The 18,486-nt window shown below is 42.9% G+C and overlaps 1 protein-coding gene across 6 annotated transcripts in view; it reads left to right on the forward strand.

Moving 5' to 3' along the window:
* LOC111863613 (voltage-dependent calcium channel subunit alpha-2/delta-3) overlaps positions 1 to 18,486 on the forward strand; it is a 103,259-nt gene that overhangs the window by 42,676 nt on the left and 42,097 nt on the right. For 3 of the 6 annotated variants that reach the window (XM_033751132.1, XM_033751134.1, XM_033751133.1), the window contains exons 4-6: positions 10,205 to 10,439; positions 14,206 to 14,337; positions 17,093 to 17,370. In XM_033751132.1, the coding sequence (XP_033607023.1) occupies positions 10,205 to 10,439; positions 14,206 to 14,337; positions 17,093 to 17,370 (645 nt within the window). The remainder of the gene's footprint in view (positions 1 to 10,204; positions 10,440 to 14,205; positions 14,338 to 17,092; positions 17,371 to 18,486) is intronic. The other 3 variants (XM_033751131.1, XM_033751135.1, XM_023850092.2) reach the window with 1 other exon arrangement.

Genomic DNA, 18,486 nt, shown 5'->3' on the forward strand with positions numbered 1-18,486 from the left:
CGGTGGACGGATTCGACGCCGCCTCCACACGGGACAATCTCTTGAATTCACGAACGAACTCCCTTTTATAACTGCGAGGGAACCCAATAGAGGCCACCGCTTCCAACGATTCCAATGCGGCTCTTCATGAATGCGCTGCCTCGGAAACGTACATGAATCGTTGCCTAACAAAGGAATGATTCCGTGTCTTACTTCACTATTGCGGTTTTTAGTTATTTACCGAGCCGTTGCCTAGAAAATGATCTTTACAACTTGTCACGAAAACGTGTGTTAGCCAGGCGCTCTCCGGATTTCAGGCCTCATGTCACAATATTGACTATACTTTCAGAACCGACCTCTGCGTTGTGCGTGACCGGAAGTGCGGAGAAATATGGCAAAAAGTAGCGGGACAGTGGTTGCATTGTGTTGGGAGGGAGGTGGGGCGGCCATACGCAAACCATGCAATCCTTATCTTAGTGTACTTGACCATATCCATTACGCAGTCTGCTGAGAACGGCCAGATCTAAAAGTTGGATAGTTCCAATGTTACGGAGGAATCTGCTGCCTCCATCTTCAGGGTCACGTCCCAGAAGACAGTAACATCCTTACTTACATTCTTTCAATTACTAATTCCGTTGTAACCTAAAAGGTCACTTCAACAGTATAGCCTTGTATCTGTGTTGTGATGACAACGAAATAAAGTTGCAAAATGACAGTTTACCAACATAGGCAGCCATTAGTTACTTTTACCTGAAACTATCAAAAAATTTGTGTCGGTTTTATAAAAACAGGAAGATGTTTAAATTTCGGTCTACTGGGTTGTGATGTGTGGTTTGGTAAATGGGTGTTTAACACGTATAACACACAATGAGGTGAATCCTGCTAGAATCGAAATAGAAGCAAATTTAAGTAAGCATAGAATTATGGGCCGCGCCATAGCTCAACCGGTTAGTCGCTGGCTTCCAACTGCGGCGGCCCGGGTTCGATCCCGGGTCTGGTCAAATGGGATTTATGGTGGACAAACTGGTGCTAGGGCAGGTTCTCTCCGAGTACTTCGGTTTCCCCTGCCAATCTTAATTCCACCAATTGCTCCACAATCCCCCTCACCTATCATCTGGGGCTGGTACAATAGGCCAGAAGTGGCCGCAGTACAAAAGACTTAGTCCCACCCCACTAGCAATAAAAAAAGCGTAGAAATGAGCAGTTTAACGGATGTCTAACCTACTGCAGTCAGTTTTTCTGAGAAATACATTTCCTTGCAATATATTGTAAGAAGCTACGCATACATTTCCACAAATTATTTTGAAACACGTGGAACGCTAGGACGGGCCATATTGGACGCATTCTTTCATCGTTTATTCGGTTCTCTTTTGCGGAGTTAAAATAGCATCGCATGCAGATGGTCACGGCCTCTTGTTCTACTCTTTGGTCGGGAGCCATTGTTCCATTTCCCTCTGCCATCGGCCTGCGTGTGAATTCCATTCAGCCAGACACATCCATCGTTGGCAACGTCAGAGTGAAAAACTAAGCGTTGATTGCGCAGTTCGGATTTGAAAGAGAACGGTCTATAACATTTTCGCCCCCTTTCCAACCTCAGAAGTACCAATATAATTTTTGTTTCCATCCATAAATGTGGTAATATAAGATTTTACAGTTTGAGAAGCGCTGGTGTGATGCCTGCTTCTCCTGAAAGTAACGCATATTATGTTGACTACACTGCAAAATAGTCGCCATATTGTTGAAACGTGGGTCACTTGACATCGCTATATTTCACTGGACGGCTGCTTTCCTTTGAAACGATTTCTAATCTTCCGAACTATTGTGTGGAACGCTCAGTTCTGAAGCTGTTATTTTTCAACTCAGCAGTTGTTTTATTCTCTGTCTTGACCTGCAAGTGGAGAAAGAGTCGGAGACTAGTTTCTTCTTCTCTCGTCTCTTTCTCTCTTTCACAGTTGAAGTAAATTTGAACCGTTCCCCGTTCGTAGCACTCCTGACGACCTAGTATGTAAGCAGCACTGTCGCCATACTTTCGCAACAATTGATCTCTCGTCCAGTGCGAGAGCCATCTGGTTGCAACTCGGTGAAAGAAGAACAAACCTTGAACATTCTCCCAGCCTACGTCTTCATTCAATGTGAGGCTAATGAAAGTATTTTCGTACACCACAGCCACATCATTATCTGTCTCTCTTCCTCTTCTCAGTAGAGAGACAGGAATAGAAGGGTTAAAATGGAAGGACAAGAAAAAACACAGACAGTAATCTGCTGACGTTTTAGTCTCGTTCCAATACAGATTGTTATCGTCTGTGTACTCAAGTTTATAGATGGGCTGTATCCCTTATTAACTCGTTTATCTTTGTAAGTCAGAAAAACGTAGGGCAGTACATATCCATTGCGTCATTGAATAATCAGGAAATAAAACTACGGATTTGTACTTATATATTTTTTTAATTATTATGAAGTGTGCGATTATATGAATCTTCCCTTCCATTTTTAATAACATTTGTCATAATATTTCAGTTGGGGCACTCGGTAGCGTAGTTGTTTGAGGCACTATGCTACAAGAAGGAAGATCACGGGTTTGATTACCGATGAGGTCATTAGATTTCCAATTGACATAATCCTTCCAGTCGCATTATGGCCTTGATGTCGATCAGCCTCTAACGGAAATGAGTACCAGGTATCTTCCTGGGGGTGAAGTGCAGACGGCACGTGAGGCTGACAACCTCACCGCCATCTATGAGCCGACTGTCTAGAAAATGTGGGAGCCTCGACGGCTCTATGGATTGTGACCAATCTCTTTACTAGCATCAATTAAAATTTGTATGTTTCTCTTTATGGTATCTACATTATCACCCAGTAGATTCACATCATCAGCATAGACCAACTGCTGATGTGTCCCGTTTAATTTCAGTCCCATCTGGTTTCCCTGGACCTTCCTAATTGCATATTCTAAAGAAAAATTGAAAAGCAGTGGTGATAAAGCATCTCCAATTTTACATAATATTTTGAATAATTTTTCGTTAATTTAATTTATCGCCATAAATATTTGAGCATTGCTCTTGCCCTTTCATTTGTAATTCCTTTTGTCGAATGCGGAAGTCACGTGGTCACTGTATGCTTTCACGAGCACAACCTTATTTCGGCATTTCTCGGAATCTCATGTACAGTGGAACCATAGAATATTTGCTATCTTTGCTCTCTGTTTCTTTAAATATGTGCAAACATGTATTTTACAAAACCTCAAGCAGCACAGATGACGTATGATCTTGCCGTGGATAGGGGGCTAATATTTCCATTAAGGTTCTATGATGTGTCTCTATGACAATACTGCGCGTACATTACAATGGCCTTTGCGTATGAATATACAGATCAGCTGAAGCTTCTGCGTTCAGGCGACACAGGTGACGTCACAACTTCTGTTGCTTAGCAACGTTAATGCTGCCTCTAAACAAATCGTTATAAGCAGCATACTGTAGTATTACGAGGTACGTGCGATAAAATACAGAACGTCATTTCTTTTTACAAGGTGTAAACATTTTGCAGCGGTCCTGAGTTCTCGTTTTTTCATTCTGTTTTCACAGCCTATGAGATAGATGTCACGTAGGTCTATCGAAATGTGACCACTGTTGCTTCTTCACTGAGTAAAGATATACCGTTTAATGCATGAAACGATTTTAGTCAACTTTCCTTATTTTGAAATAATGAAAGTAGGCTAGGCTTATGCGATCACCATGATCTCTGTTTGTCTGTATCTCTGAACCCCCCTTCTATCAAATTTTGAATGCCTGAACCAGTCTTCATGAAACTTGGTATGTATATCATGGGAACTGAGCCCATCTCAACTACGTACTTCATAAATCCCTCCCATAAGTCCGTGTGTCTATTCGTGTATCCTTCTATCGTTGCTAGTCATAGATAAAGAAGTCACTGCGGCAACGAATACGCAGACAATAATAGAAGAATTGTTGGACGAGTCGTTTTCTATGAGGTCCGTGTCATATAAAAGGAAAGTAAGTGATAGTTCTTTCCAAACCCCGTGTGGAGGCGGGTTCGAATACCTCCACATTCGCCCTGCAAGTTGTAGGAGGCGACGGAAAGGGAACCCGGTACCTGGGGCTATAATTGGGTCCCACTATTTCTGGGGGATGTAAATACGGGGATCTGGCCCTCCAGGTTTGGGAGAGCCCCGAATCTGAGACAGTAAAATATGGTCATGAGTCACACGGGATTTGGACCCGTAAATGACTACGCTGGCGAGGCCCAACAGCAAATGTAAACGACAGACCCATCCTCTCGTCAGAGAGTGCGTTACATAAGGACTATAGCCGCAAGTGTTCAGCTGGAAAACAAAAACCTGTCGTAGGTATCAAGAGGCTTGGCGCCAGTAAAGTGACTCTGCCTCTGACTCTGCTTCCTTCCAGAACTTCTCGTAACAAGTTTGTCTTCATACAGCACCAATTTGCTTGAGAGAGTATAATGGAAAACATGTTGATGTCAACCTTGCAACATTGTAACTTAAATTTAACGATAAATAATAGTAATAATAATTGAAGGAAAGGGTCCAAGTCTTGCAACATCTAGGCCCAGATTGAAGAATAATATTAAAATGAATTTTAAAGAAATTAGGTTTTGAAGGTGGTGTTGGATTCATCTGGCTTAGGGTACGGTTTAATGACGAGCTTCTGTGAAAATGGTAATGAACTTTTAGGTTACGAAAAATGTGTGTAATTTCTTTACTAGTGGAAAGACCGTGAGCTTCCCAAGAAAGTCTGTTCCCTGGAGAATTGTGTGTGCTTCTTGCAGTTGAAAGCTCCAAGTACAATCACGTAGAATCTTATTCTGACATTATATTGCTCTCTGTACTTATTCATACTCTATTTAACTGCCCTATCAGTAACTTAGAGCTTAATGGTAGGACGATAATAGTTGTGCCGGTCACGGTAGCTGAACGGTCTAAGGCATGCACTGTCTTCGCTCGCACGGAAGCCGGGATCGTTGGTTCGAATCCCACAGAAGGCATGGATATTTGGTATGTGTATGTGTTCATTCTGTGTCTGTGTTGTCCTGTGTTTAGGTAGAGACCTTGTGAGGAACTGATCACTCGGCCAAGGAGTCCTACCGTCTGTAAAATGATCACGAAACTGAAAAATCAGAGGCCAGGGCCCAAGGGGGCTGTAGAGCCCGTGAAAGAAACGATAAAAGTTGTCCCTTTGCTAAACTAATTAAGCAGTACATCATGAAGGCGTATGAGGGTATGTATGTATAGATCCGTGTTTTCTTGATCTTGGTACTAGTTGGAGGTGAATGGTCAGCTTCAAGCCCCGGCCACTTTACCACCGGGGACAGAGCCCCCGCTACCAACTGAATAGGAGATTGGGTGGACCCCAGAACCGGTCTGGACGACATAGCGAAAAGAAAATTCTTGACCCTACCGAGACCCGAACTCCGACCCTTCGGTCGTCCATCCTGTAGCCAGTAGCTCTCCCGGCTCCATGGTAGGATGAGAGCAGTTAATAATTTGGGAGTCATGTTGAGGGGAAAAGTTGTGGCACAATTTGAGGTTTCTGTTCCGGTACTTGAAGGAACCGAGGAAAAGCACGAAAATTTTCAGCCAGGAGAGTTGATGTCCGCGCTGGGATTTGATGTAGGATCTCCCAGTTCTAAGCAGCATCTCATCACTACGGCTCCCATAGCCACAATACGCCGTTTCTAGGCGAAACCTCAGCACAACAACGGCCCATCCTCATGCAGCAAGTCGCTGCTAGGGAAGCGAGCTCACCTCAGGGCACTCACGAATGTCACGGCGTGTTGCCTACCTGCCCAGGGAAATGTACCGGTCCGGCAGCGCAGGTGGCCTCTCTGTCTCTCTCTTGCTCTCGTTAATCTCCCTATGTCTTTTCATCTGTCTTTCGTTTCTCTCACTTTTCATCTTGTTGCCCTACTCTCTCCTCCTTGCGTCTTACTGCTGGGTTATTGATTCGAGAGGCGGTCTCAGACACCGTCCATAGCTTCCTTCTGCTTCATTGCATTGCCACTGTTCTCTTTCCTTTAAGTCTACTTACTGCTCTATCATTTTTTTCAGTTTCTTGTCTTTATCTATGAACTAATTCCATAGAGCTTAGTCATTCCAGAGAAACTAATAGTTGCTTACTCACTCAAGAAATTCCCAGAATTTTATGGAACCAAAATGTTCATTACCATGTTCACAAGAGCCATCCATTGGACTACCCCTGAGCCAGGTGGAACCAATCCACACCCCAGTCATATTTATTTAAGATCCGTTGTAATACTATTATGGCGTACAGACCCGTTGCTAAGTAACGACCTCGAAACATATGATTACAGCCATTTATAGGAGAATAAAGAAGCGGCCGTTTATGAGCAACGGCTCGGCAAACACGTTCCCGCGGAAGCGATATCCGGGCTATAGCTATGCAAGAGCCCATAACAAACTAGAAAATCTGTCGGAGGCGGCGTTTTCTGCTAGATCCGCCCCGAGGCTCTAAAGAGAGGACCCCAGAGAATGAGTGAGTTCAGTTGCGGGATATTTGCCGGACAGTAAAGACGTGAGTGCAGGAAGCTGAAGAATCTTCACTGTTAGAAGCCTTTGCTAGGGAACGGCTGTTAGCGACATTTCAGTTATTTGTAAAGTGTGGAATTAGCGATAGCGCTGATTACTTGTAGTTCCGAGAGGTATGTATAAGTGGTCAATAAATCCATTTACCAATTGATACCCCGTCTATAGTCAAACACCCTAAATGGTGCTAGTATTATTCCAGCTATGTCAAGGTCTTCCTAGCGATTTTCTTTACTTCAGGTTACTTTACAGAAATTTTGAATGCACTTCTACTCTCTCCCATGCGTGCCACATGCCCTGTCAATCACATTCTTCTTGGTTTGATCATTCTAATATTTCAAATTATAAATTTTCTAATGCAACTTCTTGCAGAGAACCATTATTTAATTCTGTTTTCATCTACACCTGGTTCCATAATCGTTGCATTTATGTAACGTTTCTTTGGTTCAACCTTTATATTTCTGTCTTTCTTTCTATCCTTCCGCCTGTCTCTATTGTCCACCTTACTATTAGTTTCTCTTTCTCTCTTTCATTGATGTGTTCACAACACCATTTGCAAAATGCGTCTACTAAATTTGTTACAGGCAGGAAGCTCGCGGGTTCGATTCCGGATGAGGTTATTAGATTTTTCAATTTCTCTAATCGTTCGAGCCGTACTCTGGCCCTGGGGCCGTATGTAACAGCGATAAATACATTGCTCTATGCTTGGAGTTTCTGCAGCTTCTGTACAATTTAAGCATGATACCATCTGATGATGGTTATACTTTATAGTCGAAACAAGTTGCGGAACTGACTATATATACTTTAAAGAAGGAAATATTATGTGAAATTTTTGTAGTAAATCATTTGTAGTTGGTACTCTTGAAGATGTGTACCTTCCGGAATATAACGCCTTGTATTACGTTGAGAGTCAACCGACGTTTCGGAGTAACATGTCGCTTGCATATTCAGGGTCGATGAATAAGGTAAGAAACGAGAATGAAGGAGGTAGCTGATTACACAGCGTTACATTCCAGAAGATAGAATTCTTCTTAACCACCGGTGTCAGAACCTCAAATCCTACAATACATATTCTTGTTTCAACTTTGTTTGGAACTGGAAGTACGTCATTTGTAATATAACTTTTGTTGCTAGAGGGAAGTGCATTCTTTTAACTTCAAAGAGTCTTGTTGAACTCTTGACTTCCTGTCAACAACCACAGCTATGTCTACAGATCTGACTTTGTTTGTTCCACTGAGAGCTCTCGAGACATCTGTAACGAGGACTGCGTGTTGTGAACGTCACATCAGTACAAATATTTACGTAACTTGGAGAGGAAAAAAGAAATATGTTTCGTAAAACTGGGACATGAAGCGGGGTTTATCTCAGTCAGTATAGTGACTGTGCTACAGGCTGGACAACCGAGGAATTAAGGTTCGATTCCCGGTAGGAATAGGGGCTTCTTAACAAGAAGCAAATCGGTTCTAGAACCCACACAGACTCCTGTCCAGTGATCACAAGGGGGCTGTAACCCTTAGCGTGAAGCGTCCGGGGTGTGAGGATGACCACTCGCCTACACCTAGAGCTAAGGCTAATAATGCGTGGAGCTATGCCTCCATTACAACATACTGTGGAATATTTCCTCAAATGAAGAACTGTGGAGCCAGAGAAACAGCTGTTGCTAGCGGATACTCATCCAACAATAGTTACTGCTGGAAACAATGTTCTCTATTCGGTCCGTGCAAAGGGTTTATAAAGAAGACAACTGGGGGCAAACCCTTATTCTCGTCAGAGAGGATCTTACATAAGGACTATTACCGCAAAATATCAGTAGAAAAAATCTCTGGTCGTGAGTCTCAAGGGGCTTGACGCCAGGACAAACTGATCGGCGGTAAACCGCCAGACGTAAAATAAAATAAAGTAAAGTAAAGTTGTGTATTGATTTGTCAAAACATCTAAAAGTACTACAGTAAGTTTTATACAAAGTAGTGCACAATATTTGCTCTAATCTAGAGCCAGTTCGGTTCGTGTCATTACACTTCTCAATGTACAGCTTAGCGTTAGTTGAAAAATATAACATTTATATCCATACATGGTTATAGTAGTTTCAGTATATATTGATAATGTCCTTCTGAAGATGGTCGCTCCGACCGAAACATGTAAAGGCTGAATAATTAAAAACACAACACTTATCAATCACACTTGCCGCGCCATAGCTCAAGCGGTTAGTCGCTGGCTTCCCAACTCGGCCGCCCGGGTTCGATCCCGGGTCCGGTCAAGTGGGATTAGTGGTGGACAAAATGGTGCTGGGGAGGGTCTTCTCCGAGTACTTCGGTTTCCCCTGCCAATTTTCATTCCACCAAATTCTCCATCATCATAATAAACCGGGGAAGGTACAATAGGCCAATCAGTGGCCGCCGTGCCGAGTGGACCCAGCTGGACTCCACTCCCCACTAAGCGAATTAAAAAAAATTATCAGTCACACTGGACGGTGGTTAAATTCTTATATACATTTGATTTTATATTTATGTGTGTAAGTTCCATTAATATCATTCACTATCATTTTTTCACATAATTCGACGTTAAATAACCTATTCAGCTGAAATGGAATCGTTAGGTTACCAAAGACTCCAGTCATGATAACGAAAGCCTCTCATTTCACGCTCAGACCGCTAATTTCGCTGCTGGCACAGTAACTAGCAGTGAAACGCCGTGTTTCCGCGGCAACTTCTCCGACACTACTGCTATGCGTTTAGTGGAACGCACTATTGCTAGGGGTTATTCCAACTTCGTAATTGATCGCGTCACTAGGTTCCTGGCTCAGGCGGATTCTAGTTCGATAGAATGGAAATTACAGTTGACTATCGATGTATGTGTGTTCCCTAATATTGTGTCTGAATAAAGCCTATCAGATTCAGATGGAAGTTCTATAGGGAGTGTAAAAAAAATGTACTGCAACTGCAGACCGGGAATGAACACATCTCCACTTAAAACATGGGACTCAATGGAAATTTAAGATTCGCGTTACATAATTACACAACAAAGATACAGTTTCAAGAATATACGCCTTACCTAACGCGGGGGTGACATAATATTATAAAAAACCTATCATCATCATCCTTGGCAAAACAGCCATTTTTGAGCCATGGCCTTCCTTAGAAGATGCTGCCAGATTTGATCCGGTTTTCACTTATTTAGAACTTGCAATATTTTATAGAGGACGGCCGTCAACCCTGTGTCCAATCCCCAGCCTGGTGGAACTGGCCTCTGTGACTTTTAAAACTTAACCAAGTTTTGAAAAAATCACTTGGTTTAGACGAACCCTATGTGGATGCGTGTTATGGTACCTCCACCGTAGCCCTGCAAGTTCATAGAAGGCGACAAAAAGGGAACCCTGTGCCTGGGGATAATAAGTACAGGGACCTGGCACTCCAAGTTGGGGGTTGGACGCAAGGCTGACAACCTTGCTCTGTAAAAAAAAATTGTTGCTAAATCGAAAGAAGTGAAAACCGGATCAAATTTAGCAGACATTTCTAAGGAAGGGTTCGGCTCAAAAATGGGCTGTTTTGCTAATGATGATGGTGATTATTTAGACAAATTTCAGTACAATTGAACACCCAAGTGTGCAATCATAGTCATGAAGTCAGGATGTTATGGTGGCTGTTATAGAGGATCATGGACTCGGCGGAACAAGCGGCGTTGTCTCATAAGCTGGACGCCGGAACGGCGGTACGTTACTACAATGCGCGCCGCCTCAACGAGTTTGGTCCGGACGGTCGCCTGCAAGATGGATCGAAGGAGATGAGCCTCACGCAGAACAGACATTTCGATCAGCTGGCCGTGAACACCAGCCTCAGCTCTGTGCTGCTACCGCCTGAAGTTCGCGACTCAGGTGACTGCTTCCGTTAGTACGCCGCCATGTTGATTTCATTCTGCATGATTCTAGAAGGCCGTGAAAATACACCATGGCGCCTGAATAACAGCTGATTTCCCTGCCAGTAGTTCTAAATTTAGTTAATTTTGTTTCCTCCTGCAGTCAGCCCTCTATTAAATCAAATTTTTTCCTTAGCTTACTAGAAGTTTAAATTGGAGTTTGACTTCATTTATTACCTAACTATATACAGTAGTCTTTCAAGTTGTTCAGAAATTGCCCTTCTGTTACATAACCTAAAAGTCCATTACTCTGTTGGCTACAACCCGCCACCTGACCCTAACCTAAGCTCTTGAACCCAGTTTATAAATTCAAAACCTATTTCCCTAAAAGGCGTCTCTCTATGCGTAGACCTATCAATCGACCTATTCCCTTTACGATTTCAGACCAAAATATTACGTGCTACATGTCCTGCCCATAACATTCTTGTTTCGATCACGCCACTAATATCTGATGAAAATTGGAAATTATGAGGTAGCAAGTGACTACCTGCTTCAGGTTCATTTCTTGTTTAGCTTATTCAATCCTGAAGATAGAGGCGAAATATTCCGCCGAAACGACTGTTGTCTATCAACGGACTATACGGCACTACACTATACTCCTGTAAGATTCTCAAAATTTGCATTGCTAACCATGTTTATACGTGTATTTTCCGAACCGCGAAAAAAAATGTTAACTGAAGATCTTGCATGTAGCATGAACTCAAGTAAGAGCTCAGAAGTAGAACCTTTGAGAACCAAGCAGTCTATTCGAAATAATGGTTCTCTGAACATTACAAATGTGAAGCTGGCCCCTTCTTGAGAAGCCGTCAGTCGCCCAGCTAGTCAAGAATTTCCCCATATTTTATGGAACCCGAAGTTTTATTACTGTTTTCACAAGAACCCTGCATTGGTCCATATTCTGAGCTAGATGAATCTAATCTGTACCATACCATCCATTTTAATATTATCCCCTCCCTGCGTCTAGGTCTTCATAGCGATCTTTTTCCTTCCGGGTTTCCCACCAAAATCCTATATGCGTTCGCTTCAGAATAAAGAAACAGTAATTTTGTTTTAAGATTATGCAGTGTGTTCTGGGATTTGACGCCGTGAAGTCTGGTGTAGTCTTCACGGCGTTACATCTTCACATCCATAGGTGCAAGGGCTTCCATAGTGTTCCTTGTTTTCTTAAATCCCTCTGCTGCAGTTGCTTTAGCCAATTATATTCCTCCTTCCTCACCTGTTTCATCTTCCTCCTCCATCTTGCTGTATTTCCCCTTCCACACCCTGATTCACAGAAATGCGTGTTCGAGATCTGAAAGGTTAATTATATACAGAATGCCATTCGCGAAGTAGTTCTGATATTGAAACCAAGAGGTTTTGTCTCTGTCATGAATTATGCTGCCGAATTGGGTTTGAGGCTTTTGTAATTGCGTAATGAAGAGCCAGGGAGCAGTTCCGTCGCTGTCATTTGAAGCAGGGGAAGCACAGAGAACATGAATAACATGGAGGAAGTGGCGATGGTTCATCAGTTCTGAATCCAATTATCTGTCTTCAGGCGAATTTCAAACCCAGTTCTTATTTCGTAATTGGGAGCCCTCCGGCTCCGAGGCTGGATATCCTGACGCACATTTCCCACGAGCTAAACCCAAAGTGGTTACGAGTTCAATATGGCGTAATATTTCTAATTTATTTCTTCTTCTCTTTTTTTGGCTCCACAGCCCTCAGAACAACTTGGCCCTTTTGATGATGCATTCCCATTCCCCTGTATTAAGTTGCTTTATTTGTTAATTAGTGAATTAGTTTGGTAGTTATTTGATCTATTAATTAAATAACTAATTTGTTAGTTTGTTTAGTATATTTAGTTGATTATTTTATTCATTTATTAGTCTGTTGCTTTTTAATTATTTCGCCAGTTAATTTGTTAATTTATTAATAAGTTACTTGTCTTGTTTGTTTGTTAATTTGTTGATTTATTTGTGAAGTAGTTCATTGGTTTCTTAATTAGTTACTTAGTCACTAGTTGGATAGTTAGTCGGCCGTGCCATGTCTGAAGCAACAGTAAACACATTCTCACCTATAACGTCCGGCCTAAACCCAGTAAAGTCAATGTGAACAAAGTGTAACTGAGCTGGTTTTGCTCCGTATCTTCCACCAAAAGTACGTACTCATCCGTCACTGCCCTTATTATCAGGGGCTGGAAAATCAGACCCATTTGTTCCCGCAGTACGAAGAAACTCAATCCCATCCTACTGCTGTCACCTCTAGCTAGCCGCTTGGTTGGTCTGTTAGAAAGCCAGTTAGTCACCTAATGACCTCACTCATGGAGCTGAGTCTTTCTGGAGGAGCTTCCAATTCTGCAGCTACTCAAGAACTTCCCAGCATTTTATGGAACCCGAAGGTTCATTACCGTGTTCACAAGAGCCTTTCACTGGTCCCTATCCTGAGCCACATCAATCCAATTCATACCATCCCATTCTATCTCTCTAATATCTAATTTAATATTGTCCACCCATCTACCCCTTGGTCTCCTCAGTGGTCTCTTTCCTTCTGGCTTTCCCACCAATATCCTATATGCATTCTTCGTCTCCCCCAATCGTGCTACATGCCATGCCCATCTCATCCTCCTTGACTTGATCATCCTACTTATACTTGGAGAAGAGTACAAGTTACACCCAATTACTTAGGCAGTTAATATAGTTGTTTGTTAGTTATTTAGCCAGATATTCAGGTAATGAGTTTGCTGATTTATTAGTCCTTAGTTTGTTAGCTAGTTGGTTAGTTAACCTTTAAAGGGTACATATTATTCTTACGCATTTGATTACATAATCAGACTGTCAGTCATTTAGTTAATTGTTAGTTACGCAATTAAATAGCTGATTAGTTATTTTCTTAATATATCAGTGATTTGCTTAATTAGTTAATTTGTCTGTCGTATAGTTAGATAATTAGCCGGTCACGGTAGCCGAGCGGTCTAAGGCATGCACTGTCTTCGCTCGCTAGGAAGCCGGGATCGTGGGTTCGAATCCCACTCAGGGCATGGATGTTTGTGTGCGTTTTTCTGTGTTTGTCTACAGATAGAGGCCTTGCAACGAGCTGATCACTCGCCCAAGGAGTCCTACCGAATGTGTAAGATCTAGTAAACCGAAGTGAAACGGAGAGTTTCATGGAGGTAGGCCTAGGCCCAAATTGGGGCTGTAGCGCCACAGAAAAAAATAGTTAGATAATTAGAATAATAATTACTTAGCTGTTTATTTAATTAGTTTTTAGTTATATTCCAAGCAATTAGGTAGGAAATTAAATCATTATTTTCTTAGTATGTTAGTTACTTAGATATCATATTGACTGACTGATTAGCTTTGTAGCGATTTAACTAATTAGACTGTTAATTACTGACGGTCACAACAGCCGCACGGTCTAAAGCATGAATTATCATCGCCCGCTCGGAGGCCCGGATCGCTTGTTCGAATCTCACACAAGGCATGGATGTTTAATATGTGTAAGTGTTTATTCTGTGTTTGTGTATAGGTAGAGGTCTTGCGACCAGCTGATCACTCGTCCAAGGTGTCCTACCTTCTGCAAAATGATCATGAAACTGAAAATGAGAGGCCAGGGCCCAAGGGGGCTGTAGGTAGCCAGACAGTTAGATAGTAACTGAGTTTGGTAGTTATTCAGCAAGTTGGTCTTTCCTTCAGCGGTTAGACAGTTCTGAAAGTCTGAAGGTCGAGATGAGCGATCTGCAATTCAACTGCTTGTTGCAGACCCGGAAGTTCTGAACGCCATCAAATGGTCAGAGCACCTGGATCCGCTTTTCGTCAACAACTACGAGATGGACCCATCACTCTCCTGGCAGTACTTCGGCAGCACCACGGGTTTCCTCAGGAGATATCCCGGTAAGTGCACTGAGCCATCTTTTGCTTTAAATTAATTTCCAGACTTCTTACCGTTAAGCTGGATTACATCAATCGAAGTGTCTGGTTTAGAAAAAAGAATAATTGTGTTAAAACAGGGGATCCTTTTCGTTTACTCACAACCCAGACACGATATGCAGTACTTACACGAGTTCAGGATTCATGGAACTCTTGCAAAGAGGTATTTTTCATGAAAATGAGGACAGATGACGACAGCGGACTACTTTGGGCGAATACATCAACCGACAGAATTAATAATAATTCCAACCAGCATATACGTTTCAGTGTCGACGCTACATATCTCCGATGATAAAATTATTGTAACGGATTTGATCAACGTGTTGCCAGGTAACAGCTCTGTAAACACGGGCCAAAATGCAACAATAGACGAAGCTGTGTTTTCTGTAGATCCGACCGACGTGCCAGTAGACTGGCTGGATAGCGATCGCGTGGTATGAGTTTACTGTTGTTTCATGTCCGTTCCGGGACTATATAAGTAAGAGTGACAGAATTCGTTGAGGGCAGTTACGAGTCAGTCGTAAGCTGGAGGAGTAGTTAGTTAGTTATTGGAGAGGGTGGGTTTCCCCACGCACTTAGAGCAGTATTGGTCCATTGCTCTCCCTCTATGATATGCTACCAGTCTCTATACCCTACCGATATTGGTGCGTACCATCAGTCCCGACCGAGCCAGCGAGTTCGGCCTCTACTGGCTTGGCGGTATCTATAATGCTTCCCCCATCTATCAGAGGCGTTAGAGACTACTGTTGGGCGGGAAATGTCCTTGAATTTGGCTCAGTGACCTCCTTTGGAGATATGAGGTTCTTTTACGTGCCGTAAAGCTACGACACGGGACCCACAGCTTGAGGAGTAAGTCCAGAAGAATTTATTGTTCCAAGGTTCCAGAGTGATTGAAGACGAAATAGCAAGAAGACTTCATAGTGACTTGAAGTGATAGTTCCTGTGTTGAGATCTGTTGCTAGGAGACGACTGGTGACGACTGGGAGTCCTACTGCGTGTGCAACGGTGACCTGTAAAGTGTGTAAATCAGCGATATCGCTGTATTTAAGTGTAATTAAGAGAGTGTAACCAAAGTACTAATAAATCTAATCATCCGAACTAGCACCCATTATTTTCGTCACGCGTACCAACCGAAATGTGATACTGTTAGTATATTGAGCTGTTGGTGGAATGAAGATTGGCACGTGAAATCGAGGTACCGGGAAACCCGTCACAATGTAATTTTGTCCACCAGTCCCGGCACAGTGTGTTGCATAATCTCACATGACACCATAATGATTTATTTTATGGAGAGGAATAAAAAAAATTAAACTAGTGATTAGGCTGCATAACATTTTCTTGGGCATGGACATGGAAAGTGAAACCACTTTTTAGCAGACATCTAAAGTTCATCTTCTGTACCAGCGTTGAAATCTCCAAGCATGCGTACAATACGGATGTTATACCCGTATACGCGTTCTAACATTTAATTAGAAACAGCCATGATCCTACCCGTATTAGTTCTGTTTCAATTACAACCCCTGAACTAATTATGGAACGCTATCATTCTTGACAACCTGATAGTTGCTCAGCTAGTGAAGGAATTCCCCAGTGTTTTATGAAATCCGAAGGTGATTATTGTGTTACAAGAGTTCGCTATTGGTCCCTATCCTAAGCCAGATGAGTTAAGTTCATGCCTTCAAATTCTATACGTTTAAGATTAATTTTGATATTATCTTCCCGTTTAAGAGTAGGCCTTCTCAGTTCTCCTACCAAGACTATGTGGGGCGCGCAGTAGCGTAGTTGGTTGAGGCACTTTGCTACCAGACTGAAGGTCGCGGGTTCGATTCCCGATGTTCTCATTGGATTTTTTTAAATGATATAATTCTTCCAGTCGAACTATGCTCCTGGGGTCGACTCAGCGTCTAACAGAAATAAGTACCAGGAATCTTTCGGGGGGTGAAGGGCAACCGGCGCATAAGGCTGACAACCTCACCATGTGTGCGCCGATTTTCCAGAAAATGTGGGAACCTCGACGGCTCAGAAGCCTATGGGCCTCCACGGCCTGTTACAGGGATAGCTTTACCTTTTTACACACGCTTTATATGCCCTGCCAATCTCATTCCCCTCGGTTCGATCTAATAAGAATATTAAAACAATTTTAATATGCTTTCAAACCTCTCTTGTCTGAAAAAGCACTCAAAGGTCAGTCGTCAACCGTTTTCTTTATGTACTACATTTCACATTTCAACATCAGAGCAGTATCAGTACTCGAAGAATAGACATGACACACCGAAACGAAAGATTGCTCATTCGTTCTCGACCTACCACATGTAACTTCTTAATGGTCGAAATTCGTTGCTATGGTAACCCTAAACTGCATAATTTTCATTTCGCCGTTATATAATTCCATTATGTTACAGGAATTATTAGATTCTGTTTTCAGCACTCCATGGCAAAAAGAATCGCCATGAAGAGTTCTATCTTTTAGGATACAACGTCATATAGTCCGTTGAAATTTAAGCGACGTTTCGAAGGAACATGTCTTAATCTTCAGGTATCGAAGAATAATCCAAGCAAGAAACCAGCGTGAAATCAGGTGGAAAACAAGGCGTTATAACCGAAGATGATAGAACTCTTCATAATCACGGACGTGGGGGCCTCAGATCACACATAAATCACCATGCCGGTGTCCATACTTGGGACAGATATTGACGTGATTTTGAACCGACTGTTACAGCGATAAAATGGCCGCCTGACTATTCGTCTGCGAGGAGCGGGCAGGAGCTTCACGATTTCCGAACCAGCTCCTGGTACATAGACTCCGCGACGAGTCCCAAGGACGTGGTGGTCCTGCTAGACAGTTCGGGATCGATGAGTGGCGAGCGCAGGGAGATAGCAACAAGCGTTGTGAACGCAATCCTCGACACGCTCGGCGACAACGACTTCGTGAACGTGTACAGGTTCTCTGACGCAACAGAGGAGTTGGTGCCGTGCTTCAAGGACATGCTCGTACAGGTAATGCAACACGCAGTTAACCGGTGTTTGTGAATTATTCAGCTCGTGGAGTATCCTTATTCATCGCCCATAAATCGGTATAGCGCCTGGCTGCGAGCTGGACGTCTGAGAGTACACAGTTTGAGTCCCGGTAGGGGTAAGATTTTTCTCTTCTTCACGTTTCCAAGACCAGTTCCGGGGCCCATCCAGCCTCCTATCCAATGGGTAACGGGAGCTTTTTCCCCTGGGGTATAGCAGGTAATTAGTTAAGCACAGGGACAATTTATTTTTTTCCCTCTTTTGGCCCTACAGCCTCAATTTGGGCCTTGGCCTACCTCCATGAAACTCTCCATTTCACTTCAGTTTACTAGATCATAGACATTCGGTAGGACTCCTTGGATGGGTGATCAGTTTGTCGCAAGGCCTCTACCTATACACAAACACTAAACATCCATGCCTTGAGTGGGATTCGAGCCCATGATCCCGGCTCCCGATCGAGCGAAGACAGTGCATGCCTTAGACTGCTAGGCTACCGTGACCAGTCAGGGACTAATTTTACTTCTTTTTTTTTAATTCTCGATATATCGAACTATTCGTCAAATTTATCGCGTGCTTATAGAGCCGTATCTTGTAGAACGTGCAGTGGCTCAAATATTTATATGACATCCACCCCTCCCTGCATCTACATATAAAGTGATAAAAACATTACAAAACTTTCGGTATATCGGATGGACGACAGAGAGGGCAGCATTGAATTTCTGGGGCAGGGAAGGCATCTTCTTCTCTTCACAGAGTCCAGAATAGCTCTGAAAGCAATCAGCCTCATATATATCTGATACATGCTGTGGGCTCTATTGTTTGGATAAAGCGACAGGGGCGTGAAGCTGACTGTTTACCTCTATGTAATTACGTACTTACTTACTTACTCATGGAGCTGCCAGATCTGCAGCTACTCAAGAATCTCCCAGCATTTTATGGAACTCGAATGTTCATTACCGTGTTCACAAGAGCCCTCCACCGGTCCCTATCCTGAGCCACATCAATCCAATCCATATCATCCCATTCTATCTAAGATCCATTTTAATATTGTTCACCCACCTACGTCTTGGTCTTCCCTGTGGTCTCTTTCCTTCTGGC

The sequence above is a fragment of the Cryptotermes secundus genome, unplaced genomic scaffold (genome assembly GCF_002891405.2).
Source record: "Cryptotermes secundus unplaced genomic scaffold, Csec_1.0 scaffold57, whole genome shotgun sequence".
NCBI classification, from domain to species: Eukaryota; Metazoa; Arthropoda; class Insecta; order Blattodea; family Kalotermitidae; genus Cryptotermes; species Cryptotermes secundus.